We start from the raw sequence: 14,694 nt of genomic DNA, 5'->3' as shown, positions 1-14,694 counted from the left end.
AGGTCCTACCGGGAGTCGAACCCAGGTCGCTGGATTCAAAGTCCAGAGTGCTAACCACTACACCATAGAACCACTTTGTTAGACCGTTTGACTTTTATAATTATATTCCAACAAGTCATTGACCTCGCTTTGTTTTTCTTTTTAAGACAAGAGAGTACGTTACACTTCTAATGTGGCATCCTTCTTATACATTTCTTCAAGTATAGCGGTGACGAGGGTAGTTTAGACCATTCTCTAGCTCGATTTTTATATTCTTTTAGTTTGTTTAAATCTCAAATGGTAATTAACTTAAATCCTTGCTAAGTGCCACTTGAATAATGGTTCAAAACCTTCATTTAACAAAAAATCTCAAGAACAATTTTATAAAATGAAATTGTTTTCACTTAATTTGTTAACTTCAAGTAGAAAAAAAAAACCCCTAAGACTCCACTTATAGAATTATATAAATAATAACAAAAAATTATTTTAAAAAATTATATTTATAATTTTACTCAAAATATCATTTAACTTGAACCAACTCTTATCATCATATGTAAAGGCATGTGGTAACCGGTAAGCACCAAAAGTGCGGGGGAGTTCATGTCATTTAGGGCCTGTTTATGATTGTGGTAGCGATTGCAGTTTAAAATGTTTTTTTTTAGAAATATATCAAAATAATAATTTTTTTATTTTAAAAAAAATATTTTTGATATCAGCACATCAAAACGATCTGAGAACTACATAAAATTTTTAAAAAACCCGTTAGATTGTGTTTATTTTCAGAGAAAACAGTTTTTTTTCATCTCTAGCTTTCGAATTCTTAAAAATATTTTCTATAAAAACTAACAAAACATATTTATTGAATAAAAAATTTAAAATTTAAAATAAAAAAAATAAAAAATAAAAATCTTATTTGACTTAAAATTGAAAATAATAACAAAAATATCATGTGAATCAAACAAGATTTTTATTTTTATAGTGAAAAATTCATAAAATATTGAAAGTCATGAAGAAACTTTACAAAAAAAAATTCTAATTTTCATGATTGAGTTGATGAGCTTTACTGATCCTAAAAAAATAAATGATATTAATTAAAAAATTGGTGTTAGTTATTAGTAAAAGAACACTAAAATATGTTTGGCAGTGTGGTAGTGGTTGTTTTTTCAATAATTTTTCGTGCTGAAATGTATGCAAATGATGTTTTTTCATTTTTTTAAAATTATTTTTGATATTAACACATCAAAACGATTCAAAACATACAAATTATATTGAAATTTAGCAAAAAAAATAATTTTTTTTGGGAACGCCGTTTGCACCGCGTTCCCAAACGATTTATTAAATGTGTCATATGCTATGCATGGAAATTAATGAAGAATGTTAGTGATTCTCTACAAAGAAGAAGTTGATAGAAAAGTATTTTGTGTGTGCAAAGAAAAAAAATTGTGCATGGAAATTTGGTGTGGAAAAAGAAAAAGAAAAAAGAAGCATATATGAGCATGCCAGGGTCAGTGTCGGGTTTTCAGGCATTTTGGGCTTAAATTCTAGTAGTTTAGATATGGCCGAACGACTCAAACAGCCCATCGCCTTCGAGCTGCACTTGTGGCCCACTAAAACCTCCAAGTAATATTTTTCCATCCTTGTTTTTTAGCCCAAACGGCTGGAAATTTTCGTACATTTTTCAACATGGGCTTTCCAGCCGTACTATTCATGGTTATAGACTCTTTTTCATTATACATTTCTTTTTGTGTATTTCAATTTATATACATTAGTACACTTATCTTATACTTGCTAATTTAAGTACTATAGGTTTTCTTGTTTTAATAAAGGACTTGTTTTTTAGGTCCCATCAACCCATTAACTAGAGGATATGATATTTTAAAAATATTATATTATTTATTGATTAATCAGGTATATATCACCATGACCCCATCTTAAAATTGTTTTTTAACATGAATGTACAAATCTCTGATCAAGCCCATCAACTAGAGATCACCTCGATCACTTTACCAGCCCATCCAAGATGAACAAGAAAAGTCCATATTTCATCTAAAATTTTTTCATTACTTCATCATCATGTATACATAATGCCACGACCCATAAGCATAAACTAGTTTTTTAGGTGAGGAATTGCTGCAAATGGCTACCGGTCAAACGTTAAAAGTTGTTTCTTGTTTAGGGAGAACAGCATATGCTTTTATCTTGATGCTCAGTCACATCTCCATCGTTTGTTTGCATCTTTTACCCTAGAAGATCAAATATTCTGAATAACTCATTGCCATCAAGTGCGATTCCACATCAGAATTATCCTTGGAAGTGAAGTAAGTTTCAAGATCTAGCTTGTAGACTCCTATAATAAAAGTGAGCCAACTGCATGGATTTTACTACCGATCGAGTATGTCGGTCCCATTTAGCACGTTATGATTCACAATTTGGTTAATCTTTAGGCGGAATTGCAAGATTCTGAACATAGAAACTTTTTCTCCGGCCAAAAATTTGAAATTATAGTAAGAAAAATGTGAATTAACTGGATAATCTTGCAACATATACCGTGGTTGAGCGTGGACCAAACTATTGGAGCTAGCGATTAGGTTAAAAATAGCTTAAGACTTCCAAAAAAAAAAAAAACCCTAAGGAGATGCATGGCTTAGTAGTTCAAAATGTCATTCTTTCTATTTTGTGGATTCAAATCTTGAAACTAGTATTTTGATGAATTTATTAAATTTATTTAAATGTAACAAATTAATGTGAAAATACATCTTGAGGAGCCTAGTAATAATAGTAATAATAAGAATAAATGGACAAGAAATGATTTCCAGCTTATTAATTTTTAATTAAATATTAGAAAGGAATTTATTTCTCAAAAATCATTTTTCATAATATTGCTAAATATAAAAAAATAATTTATTTATCATGAATTTATGGAAAATGCTTTTCAGCAAACAAACGAGTATGCCCAAGGGATTTTCTGAAAATTAATTTGTTGGAACGCCATAGCCCTCACTCAATATTCCTTGTCAACAGTACTATGTAAGCCTTGATATGTTACCTAACTCTAAGATCTCTAAAAGCATGGATCTATAGGCAACACACTTTTTTGGATAATGGGCATATACATGATGTTACAAATAGTATCAAAACCATTCCAAGGAAGCCGATCGCTTGCTTTCACCAAAAAATGTGGTTATATATGGATGGTTTTGCAACAAGCTGATGGGTTTTTCTTTTTCTTGTTTTCTTTTACGAAATAAATTAAGGATCAGCTTGATCAAGTGAAGTTTACTAGCTAGCACTTGAAGATGAGCTGTAACCAATAAGATCACATGGTGGATGACACCTCAGAAAGAACCTTCTGGTGGGGCCCCAAGAACTTTAGGGTACTATGAATGGTACCAGCATTAGGGGCCTCGTCCTTGAAGATTGAGTGTCAACCTTCAAGAACAGTAAACCAAATATGGCATTAGGGCTAGAAAGGCTGTTTGGAATATGTTAAACGCATTGTAACCAACTGGGAAAGAAAACCATTTTGAGTTCTTAACACTTCCCACAGTTATATTGATATATTATATTTATTACTTCAACATGCAACTTCCTTGTCAGAAAGAAAAGATAAGAAACCTTGCAACTTGACTAGAGTCTCTGTATAAATATCTCATGAGCTTTGCTAAGCAAAACAACATTACCTGGAGTTTGTAGTGGGGGAGAGAGTTGAGAGAGACAGACTTATAATTGTCTTTCTTGATTTTTTGTAGTGGAGAGATGGCCTTGCACTTGACATGGGTGTTCGGTTTTGGTCTTTTAGGTAGAAATAATTACAAGTCCTTATTTAATTTGCTCTTCTATATATGCTTCCCCGTCAATTCTTCTTTTTTTTTTCTTTTTCTCCTGGCTCCCTGATGGAAGGAACGTTTAGATAAAGAACTACTCAATGCTCATACATGCAAAGCAGCTCCTACATATATCTTTGCTTCTCTAAATTATTGATTCAGTAAAAGTTTTGATCAATTATATATGAATAATTCTCCATTGATATAAAAGTTTCAGCTTTTCTTTTTATTTAGCTGAAAGGCAAAATTGCAGGAGGGTGCAACAAATAATTTTATTTTTTTGGTAAGAACGACCATTTACTATATATCTCGAGAAACTAATTTATACTTTCTTTTCTCTGCGAATGTAGGAAACATCATCTCTTGTTTGGCCTGCCTTTCTCCTCTGTAAGTCTGAAAATTTTAGTCTCCAGTCTTCAGATGTACTCTAATCACCTTCCTCTGTATTAATTAGTTGCTAACACGATTAACGATGAATGATATCACAGGCCAACATTTTATCAAATTTGCAAGAAGAAGACAAGCGAAGGGTTCCAATCTATCCCTTATGTGATTGCACTATTTAGTGCTATGCTTTGGCTCTTCTATACGATTTTCAAGAAGGATACCATCCTTCTAATCACCATCAATTCTTTTGCCTTTTTTATGGCGATAGGTTACATTGTTGTGTACCTTTTTTATGCCACGAAGAAGGATAAAGTACATCCCATGAACACAAATTTCCGTAACGTTTAAAGCCCTTTTGAAGTACACTTCAGATTTACTAATATTTTGAGCTCAATTTGGTGCAGATTCTGACTTTCAAACTTCTCCTGCTGTTCAATGTTTTTGGGTTCGGTCTCGTCTGTGTACTGACTCTCTTCCTAACACAAGGCCACAAACGTGTCCAAGTTCTTGGATGGATTTGCATGATATTTTCTATATGCGTTTTTGTTGCACCTCTTTTCATTGCAGTAAGTGACTTCGAGCATGCAAAACACAAATTTCTGGCTGATCTTGATCTTTTTCTAATACCTCATTGAATTTCGCAGAGAAAAGTTATAAAAACAAAGAGCGTGGAGTTCATGCCTTTCTCTTTGTCATTTTTCTTAACTTTGAGTGCACTCATGTGGTTCTTCTATGGCTATCTAAAGAAAGATCAATTTGTTGCTGTAAGTGATCAAATATTTATACATACATGAAATATGAAATTGACTTTTCATTTAATGATTTTGTTTTTACATTGCTTCTCTTTCCCATCAACAGATTCCAAACATACTGGGCTTTATCCTCGGTCTTCTCCAGATGCTACTTTATATGATCTATAGGAACCCCAAGAAAGTTGTGGAGGTGGAGCCTAAACTTCAATTAGAAATATCTGAACATGTCGTGGACCTTGAAAAGTTGGGTCCAACAATCTGCTCCGAGATAACTATAGTGATTCCAAAGCTGAATGATAATGGAAACGGATTTGTTGAAGATCAAAATGCAAAGAGACAGGCCATGGAAATCATGAAAGCCATAGATGTCGTAAACAAACTTTAGCAGCTTTATTGGGTTGCTACTATAATTTGCATGAACTGTATACGTATGTGGTCGTGCCTTAATTATGTAATTAGTTTCTGTTTAGGTAATTTGTCTTCGTGTAATTAAGGCTTCATGCCATTGATGTCTTCCCTGGTGTCATGGTCGACTTTTGACCCTATTTAAAACATAAAAAACGACAAAAACAAAATAAAAATATAAAAGAAATTGAAAAGATAAAAATAGAGAGTGAAATGACAAACAAGTAAAGAAATACACCGAAATAGACATCAAGAGTTTGAGCCCCTCTCCTAAACAACCACGAGATAAAAGATAAGGAGATAGAAGATAAAATATCACAAATAAAAAGATAAAAAAATGAATTATAAATAGATAAGATCACAAAATAAAAAAGAAAGATGAGAGAAATTAGAAAAACAAAGAGCAAAGTTCACCTAAAAATGAGGGGCTTTCAAGACCCCATAAGAGAGGTTATAGACTTTTTAGAGGCTCTCAAGCCCCTGAGATATCATCAAGGAGGCTACAGACCTTTCACTTTTCAGTGAGATCTTTTTTTAATTAAGACTTTCATGCCTCATGCAATCTAGGGAGGTCACATACCTCTTATATTCTAATGTGATCACTTTTCAAAAAATGGACTTGGTTTTCTTGGTGGACTTGGTTTTCTTGGTGTAATAAAACCACCCTCCATATATATGTCTCTTTGTTCTTTTGAAATTTTTATAAGTATGCGTATCACTAGGGGTCACCCTCCTTGAGTTCTCCTCAATCCTTTAGAATATTTTTTAAGTATAGGTTCATCCTTCATAAGTTTCCACAGCCACTTAGAAATTTTTCTAAGTATGAGGTTTTTCTCTATAAATTTCTCATAACCTCTTAGAAAAATATTCTAAGTATGAAGTCTTTTATATCTCACCTTACCCTCCTAAGAATTTTTCTAAGTATAGGTTCCCTCATGGTTTCCCTCTACATACTTAGAAAAGTTTTCAAACATGATGCATACCCTTACACACGGGCTTTCCAGTTTATTACTCGAGGTTTCAACCCCTCTTCTTATATAAAGGAAATTTGATGAATTTGTCTTGGTAACCAGGTATTTTTATAAGTTTTATGGATTAATATCATAAAGATTTGGGAGGCTGCTGATGGATCCAAATAAAATAGATTTAAAAAATCCCTCAAAATAGACCCAAAAAAATCCTTTTAAAGAGGAAAAAGCCCTAACAAATTCAAGGAGCATGGGCTTGGGTAAGGAGCCCAAGCCCACGCACAACGAATATAGGTTCGGGCAAGTAGCTCGAGCCATGCTCCTGCATGAGCATATGGACGCCCAATGTATGAACACTATACAATGCATTATGCATCTGCCCAATGCACCCCAATAGCTGTATGCCTAGCTAGTGCTAGACATGCACCCCAGTGCCCTTATGGGCTTGGGCTGTCACGCCCAAACCCAGAGTGTTTGGGTCCATGTAGCATGTACGGATCCACTTTCACCTTGCCCAAGCCCAACAATCGCAAGGAAATTTTTCTCAGACCCTACACAGGTCTTTTGGTATTTTATACTGATCCAATACATATTATTTTGAGAAAAGTACAACTCAAAATATCATAATGGTAAAATTACACGTCAGCTCCTCTTCTCCACAAAAGAATAAGATTCATGAACTATAAATACACCATGAATTCTTCAAGTTAAAGGTTCATAATCTCTCAATTCTTAATATTTTTAGCATAGATATTTTTAGAGTTTATCTCTTTAAAATATTATTGCACTCTCTTTTTCTCTAAAATATCAACCCTTATATATGAAGTTGATAATGAGCCACCACAATATAGTTTAAGTATTCTAGATCATAGAACTAAAATTCAATTATTAAATTCAATAATATATATAAGTAATTCAATAATATATATAAGGATTCATTAAATAAACTCGGGCACATTCTTATTATAATAAACTGTGATATATAATATTGTTATTATTTGAAAAGAAAATGGATCGTGTATATATATATACTTAACACTTTATTATCATAAATAAATATGAAATTATACATTTGTTTTTGCCACTTCGTCTAGTATCATGCGCATGAACAATTAATGCTTTTCCAATCATACCTGGAAGCACCAGCCTACTTGATATTAAATCCATGCGTGTCGATTCCAATGCCTTAAACTTAACTGGAATAATGGATGAGCCCCAGGCCACAACAAATCCAGGAGTTTGGCAGAGCATCTCTCATTTAATTGTGGGCTCCCTCGCATGGCTGGCCTGTCTCTTTCTTTTCCAAATCAAGAATAAAAATGAACCTCGATGCTTTCCATTAGCAAAAACATATGGTGGAATCTGTCATATCATCACAATCAAGAGGTAATCACCACTTGGAAAAGTTCAAATCAATGACCATCACTACTGGTCAATTACTTCAAGAGAGCACAGTCAATCTCTGTCAAGCATCAGACACCCAGTATTGTCTTCTTTCCAATGCTTTTTTTGACACAGTTTGAATCTATTTTGCAACCAAAACTTCTATAGTTTTGCTTAAACCTCCTTGAGACTTTGTAAGTTGGATTGCTTTTGGTTTGATTCACGGGGTAAGATAGAAAACGGCTCATGTAATGCTTGTGCCATGGAGCAAGCAAGCATGCAGGGCCGGCCTATGCTAGACTGCCTTTATTCTTTTATATCAAATCTTGGAAAACAAGAAGAAAGGCAAGGGGGCTGATGCTCTTAGCCTTTAACTTGTAAAACTAGATAGACCAAGTTTTCCAAGAGATTCCATCGGCATGAAAAAAAAATCCAATCCCATGAACCCCAACTTTACAAGACAGCATGCCATGGCCTCCTTTAAGCTTAACTACTTTTCTTATTTCCAGTCCAGTAGATTTGGGAACGGAAACAACAGCAGGGATGAGTCCACTTCTTAATGGTAACAAAAGTTTCTACCTAATGGCGACTGGTTTTGTCCCAGAAGCCCAAAGATACTGCAGAGTCTCGGCCGAAAACCCAACGAGTGGGTCGAAGGCCTGGCGGACTGACCATGTCCTCGATGACAGCACTCTTCCCCGAGTAACTTAGCTCCAACAACTCAAGGGGTTTGCCCAACTCGATGGAAACGGAGGTGATCTCGTGCACCCTATCCGGTTCACGCTGGCCGAGGTGTCCTTCATCAGAGTTCAATCTCCATCAAGTAAAATATAAATACATTAAAAATGATTTTGTTTTTACATTTTAAAAATATTTTTTTAAAAATTAAATATTTTTATTCAAATTAAATATTTTTTCTTAGATATATTTATTTTTAAAAATATACTATATCAAGTAAAATATACTATATTAAAAATAATTTTTAAAAATAAAAAATATTATTTTGATATATTTATTATGAAAATGTATTTTTAAAGTGTTTAGAAGTATGATAGCGGTTGTACTTCATAGTGTTTTTTTTCTTGAAAATATAATTTTAAAAAATAAAAAATATTATTTTGATATATTTATTATGAAAATGTATTTTTAAAGTGTTTAGAAGTATGATAGCGGTTGTACTTCATAGTGTTTTTTTTCTTGAAAATATATTAAAATAATATTTTTTTTTATTTTTAAAAATTATTTTTGACATCAACATGTTAAAATAATTTAAAATATTAAAAATTATTTTTAAAAAAATTTAAAATTTTTTAAAAACACAATTTTAACCGCAATGCTCTTAAAAACAATTATATCAACACTCTTCAATGCCCCCAAAGATGAAGACACTACTTGCAACATGTCACTTTTAAAATTGGTTTAAAGTTCATTATCAACGGCACATCGCTCAAACAATCCATAATCAAGACAGCTTAGCGGTCTTGTTGTCCCAGTCAAGTAGTTTAAGATTGCAAGTAACAGGTACATGACTTATTTTATTTTTGTATAGAAACTAATTTGAGCTTAAAACTATATATATATATATATATATATATATATATATATATATATATATATATATATATATATATATATATATATAAAAGAAAAGGAGAAGGAATAATCTGGTATAATTGAACTCCAATAATATTTGTTTTAGATTATAAGAATGATTATTTTTCAAAGTGTTTTTTATTCGAAAATATATAAAAATATTTATTTTTTTTAAAATTTATTTTTAACATCAGTACTTCAAAACTATTCAAAATACAAAAAAAACTAAAACAAAAAAAAATCTAAAACACTTTTTAAACATAAAAATAAACACAATAGAATTACATCTTGGTCTGAAATACACAGTATAAGCTGCGACAACTCATAGAATCCCTAAAATGTATATTCAGGACTTTTAAAATCAAAATTCTAACATCTATGTTGTGGGGTTTTCTTTTTTGGCTTTCATCTATTAACTAAGTGGATTTTAAATAAAAGATGATTGAATAAGATGCTACATGTTAGCCTAACTACCAGGATTTGGTGTTTTGAAGCAAAGATTTATCGAATAAGAGGCTGCAGGTTAGCCTAACTACTAGGATTTGGTGTTTTCAAGCAAGGAATCTATATATATATATATGGTAACTTTATTCTCAATATTGAACGACAACTTGGATGCTGAAGGCAATGTTGCAAATACTTTCCCAGGCAGAGGACGCTAGCTTGTCTGGATGAACAACGAAGCAGGTTGCAGGGCAATGTCACTGCCAGAACTTTATGTTCTACGTCCTATTGCCGACAACCACTTTCCAACTAAAATTACAAACAATGGCATGATCGTATGAAGTTAAGTTTATTGATTCAGTAGCGGAAAAACAGTAGGCTTTTTTATTATTTCGGTAAAGCTTGCGCTCAATCAATCTATAATGAAGGATCCTTGTGTAGAAGGAGGAGGAACCTGATTTACACCAGGTGCCATTGTGCAACTATTTACAAGCAGACCTTACAAATATTACCCAACAAAACACAAATCCAAGCTTGTTAAAATACAGGTACATATCAGAATATAGACAACATCATTAATATCATTAAAAAAAATTTAACAAAATAAATCTAACAACACCAATAAAAATTATCAATAGTAACCCGAGTGGACACACTTGCCTCCAAAAACAAGTGAATCACCCTTCATCTTTAGATGGCAAGTGTGGTCCATTAAAATTATTATCGATGATTTTTTTTGATGTTATCGTTTTCGTTTTATAAAAATCTTTCTAACTGTATTGGTGATGTCGTAGTCAAGATTTCGATATGTTTCTAGTATTTTTTTCTTTTTTTTCTCTCTCATCTCTCCTCTTTTCTTTCCATTTAATATTTTTTTTATGTTCTTTTGAACAACAAGAAGTTATAAAAATTATATTTTTCAATTGTGACATGTACAAATTATGCTATTTAGCCTTTTTTTTTTGTTTTTCAATTGTGTTATTCCATCGAAATTTATAATTAAATATGCTTTTAAAAAAAATCATATTACAACATAGACATGCATTATGATGCATTAGCACTTATTTATGATACTCTGTAACCCGTTGATTACAATCTTCAAACGAGATGGGATTACTAGCTAAGCCAGATATCGCTCGAGGAGGGGGTGGTTAGCTGATCTTAATGAACTTATAAAATTCTTAGGGAGTATGATATCATATAAACCAAGCAATGGAAGATTACATTATAAATTTCCAACTAACAAGAATATTAAGATTAAATCTTATTAATCATCTAGATGGTGGTCCAGTAGTAAGAACTTGGAATCAAAAGATTTCCTCCCTCTGTGATCTCAGGTTCGAGCCCTGTAGTTGCTCATATGATGACCACTGGAGACTTACATGGTCACTAACTTCAGGACCCGTGGGATTAGTCGAGGTGCGCGTAAGCTAGCCCAGACACCCACGTTAAACTAAAAAAAAGATTAAATCTTATTTTGAATATCTCTAAACAAAACATGTTTAAATATTTAAATATTACCAATTTAAAAAATTTAAAGAACCATGCATTTATTTTTCAATTTGAAACTAGCTTTTTTTTTTCTTAACTTCTGAATTTTAATTAATGCTCAATATCAGGGAAATCAAATACAAATTTGTTATACAAGTCTGTGAGAGGACTTTTCACTCAATTTACTAGGCATTTAGCTCTAGCTATCTAATCTAGCTAGAAAGCTCAATCAGTTGGGGCTTATGTAGAAAAGGTGTTTAAGTTACGTTTTACTAAATTCTTATTAATGTGAGATTTAGTATTTTCAAGAACTTTAACTTTTGGTCCAATAAATTAATTATAATATTAAATGGTAACAAAGTTATACATCAATTGAGTTTAATCAAACTCTTGTTATATAAATACAGGCTTTTGATCCCTAGACTTACACATTAATATACAAACTTTTACCTATAGAAATATATCATTAAATTTGAGAGTGTCATAGCTTAAAAGTACCAAAATCTTAAAAAATTCATTGCATGCATGTTTTTCATCAATGGTAGGAGATATATTTTTTTATCTATTTAATTTTCCGTATCAAACCTAAATGCTAATATATTTTAGAAACATGTTTAAATTTATCAAGTTTAATAATTGGTATAAAAATCAGTAATAATATCTCTATCCTGATAAAAATTTCTTTAAGGATGAATGGAATTTTTTATCTTCCTTGATATCCATGTTGATATATATATATATTTGTCATGGATTTTTTTAGCAATCAATTGATTTTTTTTTATTCCAACATATTTTATCTACCCTAAGAATTTTAGGAATTACCTTGGTTCCGAATTGAATTAATGATTAACTTGACTTTATAAATGGATTAAAAGTTTAGTTTATGATAGAATGAGTTTCAATAATTTCCATGAATATGATGATTATTAGCAAAGGAAATAATTGTCATGAACATGCCCAATAGCATAGTGATAAATTGAAACTCACTTGTGCCAAAAATAAACATTTTGAGTTTTTTATTTTATGGGTTGTTTTGATGCTTTAGATTGCTTGGATTATAAGGTATTTAGGCTTGGGCATTCCATACTTTCTTATAAAAACAAGTCTCATATCAAGATAAGAATCTCTTTAATGCTTAAATTAGTAAATTGTAAGAGATAAATGGTGTATATAGGAGGGGAATAGTGTATATAGGAGAGGAATAATATATATAATAATGAGAAAGAATATAGGAGAGTATGTTATAATGGTTTTTTGTTTTGTATGGACTTGTTTCTTATGTGTTAACCTAGTGACCTAAGATATTTATACACCTTAATCACATAAAATCACCTTATATGGCAAGGAGTTTCCAAATGAGTAATCATGAAGAATAATGATTTTTCCTTACAGATAACTTATAAAATGAGTTATTGGTTATTGCGTCTCACTATTTAATTGGTGGAAAAGGTTGATATTTGTGAGTGATTAACGAGAAGGATTAGCACCATATTGACAAGGTATGCATCGTACTTACAATTATTGTTAGTTATTAGAGAGAAAACTAGGCACCATATTGACCTCTTAGAGGTTGTAATAGTCCATTGTATTATGTGCCAATCATTGAGCTTCATAAAAAATTATATAGGTTTGGGATTCGGTTTAAGGGGTTGGATTGGGGTCTAAAAATAATTTGTTGTTAAGACCTAAAAGATATATAGGACTATCTATATGGCTTGACCTAAATGACAGGTTGTCTTGAATGGGTAGTCATCCTTGTTCTTTAGGTATGACCTAAACAAAATGCTATTCATTTTATAGCTTGATTGAACAGTTATATCTGTCGTAAATAGGAAGTTATTCATTCATGTCTGTTTAGGCCAAGACTTAAACAAACAATACTTTTTTTTTTAGCACATCATTGATGAAAAGGATGTTATCCTTAATAAAAATAGCATAGAACAACCAAAACATTGCATTGAATAGTGCAATAACATATGGGATAAATTGAAAACCTTAGTTGGTTTTCCTCTTGCAAATTTGATAAAAAAATTGGCTTGTGATATATTTTAATTAGTCCTCACGATTTAGCAAAATGTACATAGAATAGTAAATATGTGGAATAAACTAGAGAGGAAAACTTATAGAGCTATACATACAAAGGAGAAAGGGAGACCAAGCAAAAGATGATATTGCCTATAATTGGCAACAAAAAAATTAAAGGTAACAAAATCAATAATATAAGTACTTTGCATGATGGATCAAAATGAATTTAATAATTTGAAACAATTTCTTGAAGATAGTATACATAGAAAAGAATAATTCAAAACATATTATGCAAAAAAGCTTAATCGTATGCACGCATTAAGAAGTGAATGTCATCTCTATGTAAAGTTGTTTTGCAATATCCTTAACATGAGAAAATGAAGGAGGGCAAGTATATAGTAATAAATAAATAAATAAATTAGAGTAAATTAATGATAGAGTTATAATTCTTGATGATGTGATTTCAATTCAATAATTACAGTTGTGAAAAATGTTACTGAGTCCTAAAATTCAAGATGCTTAAGAATAAGACTAATGTGTTAGATAATTGGTTAATCTCTCAATTCAAGCAATCTAATATATTCTCATTAGTTAAGGTGTTTGATGGCTTGATATGAAAAGGCTAGGTGGTTAGTAGTAGCAGGTGATTCCTGGTAAGCTATTATGGTTAGTAGCTGTGGGAATAGCAAGTGGTGCATTGTAAACTAAGGTGGTTGGTATCTGTAAAAGGTCCTCTTTGATGAACGTGAGGATTCTCTAGTGGTAAAGTTAGTAATTTTATATAAAGAGAAAGTGAAATGATATTTTAGAGAGATAGAATTTAAAAATAAGAATGTTAAAAATATTAAGAATGAAGAGATTGTGAACATTTTGTTTGAAGGATTCATGATGTTTTTATAGTCTATAAATCTTATCTTTTTTTTTGTGTGGAGAGAATGGGCTAAAATATAATTTTACCCTTGTAATATTTTAAGTTATATTCCTCAAAATAATACGTATTGGATCAATATAAAATATTGAGGGAGCTGTGTGAGGTCCTGGAAAAATTCTCTAGTGAGTGTTGAGCTCAGGCAAGGGTACTTTAACCCATTAGAAATGAAAGATGGGTCCAGGTGCGCCGTCTAGACCTGAGCATTTTAGGCTCGAACGCGAAAGCCCGAGCCCAAAGGGTGCTAGTCAGCACGCTAAATAAGATTGGGCATGCACCTAAAATGGACGAACACCCAGCATGGGCTTGGGCTTTTTGCCTTAGTCTATGCCCTTTATGAAGTTGGGTTTGGGCTACCACGCTCGAGCCCATGCTACTTGGGTGTTAGACTCAGGCTATAATGCCCGAGACCTTTCTTTTAGGACCCCAATTGTATATTGAGCTCACGCTTGGTAGCCTAATCTCAAAAGGTGTTTTAAGGGCCTTTTTTAGGGGGTATGTGTTCATTTAAAGGG

General features: G+C 31.8%; 1 protein-coding gene and 1 non-coding gene across 2 annotated transcripts; one reads left to right on the top strand and one right to left on the bottom strand.

The window, feature by feature from the left end:
* TRNAQ-UUG (transfer RNA glutamine (anticodon UUG)) lies at positions 1–72 on the bottom strand. Its single transcript has one exon. It is a non-coding gene; the product is annotated as a tRNA-Gln (tRNA).
* Positions 73–3,735: 3,663 nt separating this feature from the next.
* On the top strand, positions 3,736–5,327 carry LOC133678088 (bidirectional sugar transporter SWEET10-like). The gene is made up of 6 exons (XM_062100282.1): positions 3,736–3,778; positions 4,154–4,190; positions 4,292–4,502; positions 4,595–4,756; positions 4,835–4,954; positions 5,049–5,327. The coding sequence occupies exons 1-6, from the start codon at positions 3,736–3,738 to the stop codon at positions 5,325–5,327; spliced, it is 852 nt and encodes a 283-aa protein (XP_061956266.1).
* Positions 5,328–14,694: the final 9,367 nt, after the last annotated feature.

This window comes from Populus nigra, chromosome 18, assembly GCF_951802175.1.
Source record: "Populus nigra chromosome 18, ddPopNigr1.1, whole genome shotgun sequence".
NCBI lineage: Eukaryota > Viridiplantae > Streptophyta > Magnoliopsida > Malpighiales > Salicaceae > Populus > Populus nigra.
Note: the sequence above shows the minus strand (reverse complement) of the source record. Positions and strands in the feature narration are given on the sequence as shown.

Bases quoted from the DNA above. Each gene is read 5' to 3' on its own strand.
- LOC133678088 (XM_062100282.1), top strand. From the start codon at position 3,736: ATGGCCTTGCACTTGACATGGGTGTTCGGTTTTGGTCTTTTAG. The intron at 3,779-4,153 runs GTAGAAATAATT...CTGCGAATGTAG, and splicing joins GTTCGGTTTTGGTCTTTTAG to GAAACATCATCTCTTGTTTG. The intron at 4,757-4,834 runs GTAAGTGACTTC...TGAATTTCGCAG, and splicing joins TTGCACCTCTTTTCATTGCA to AGAAAAGTTATAAAAACAAA.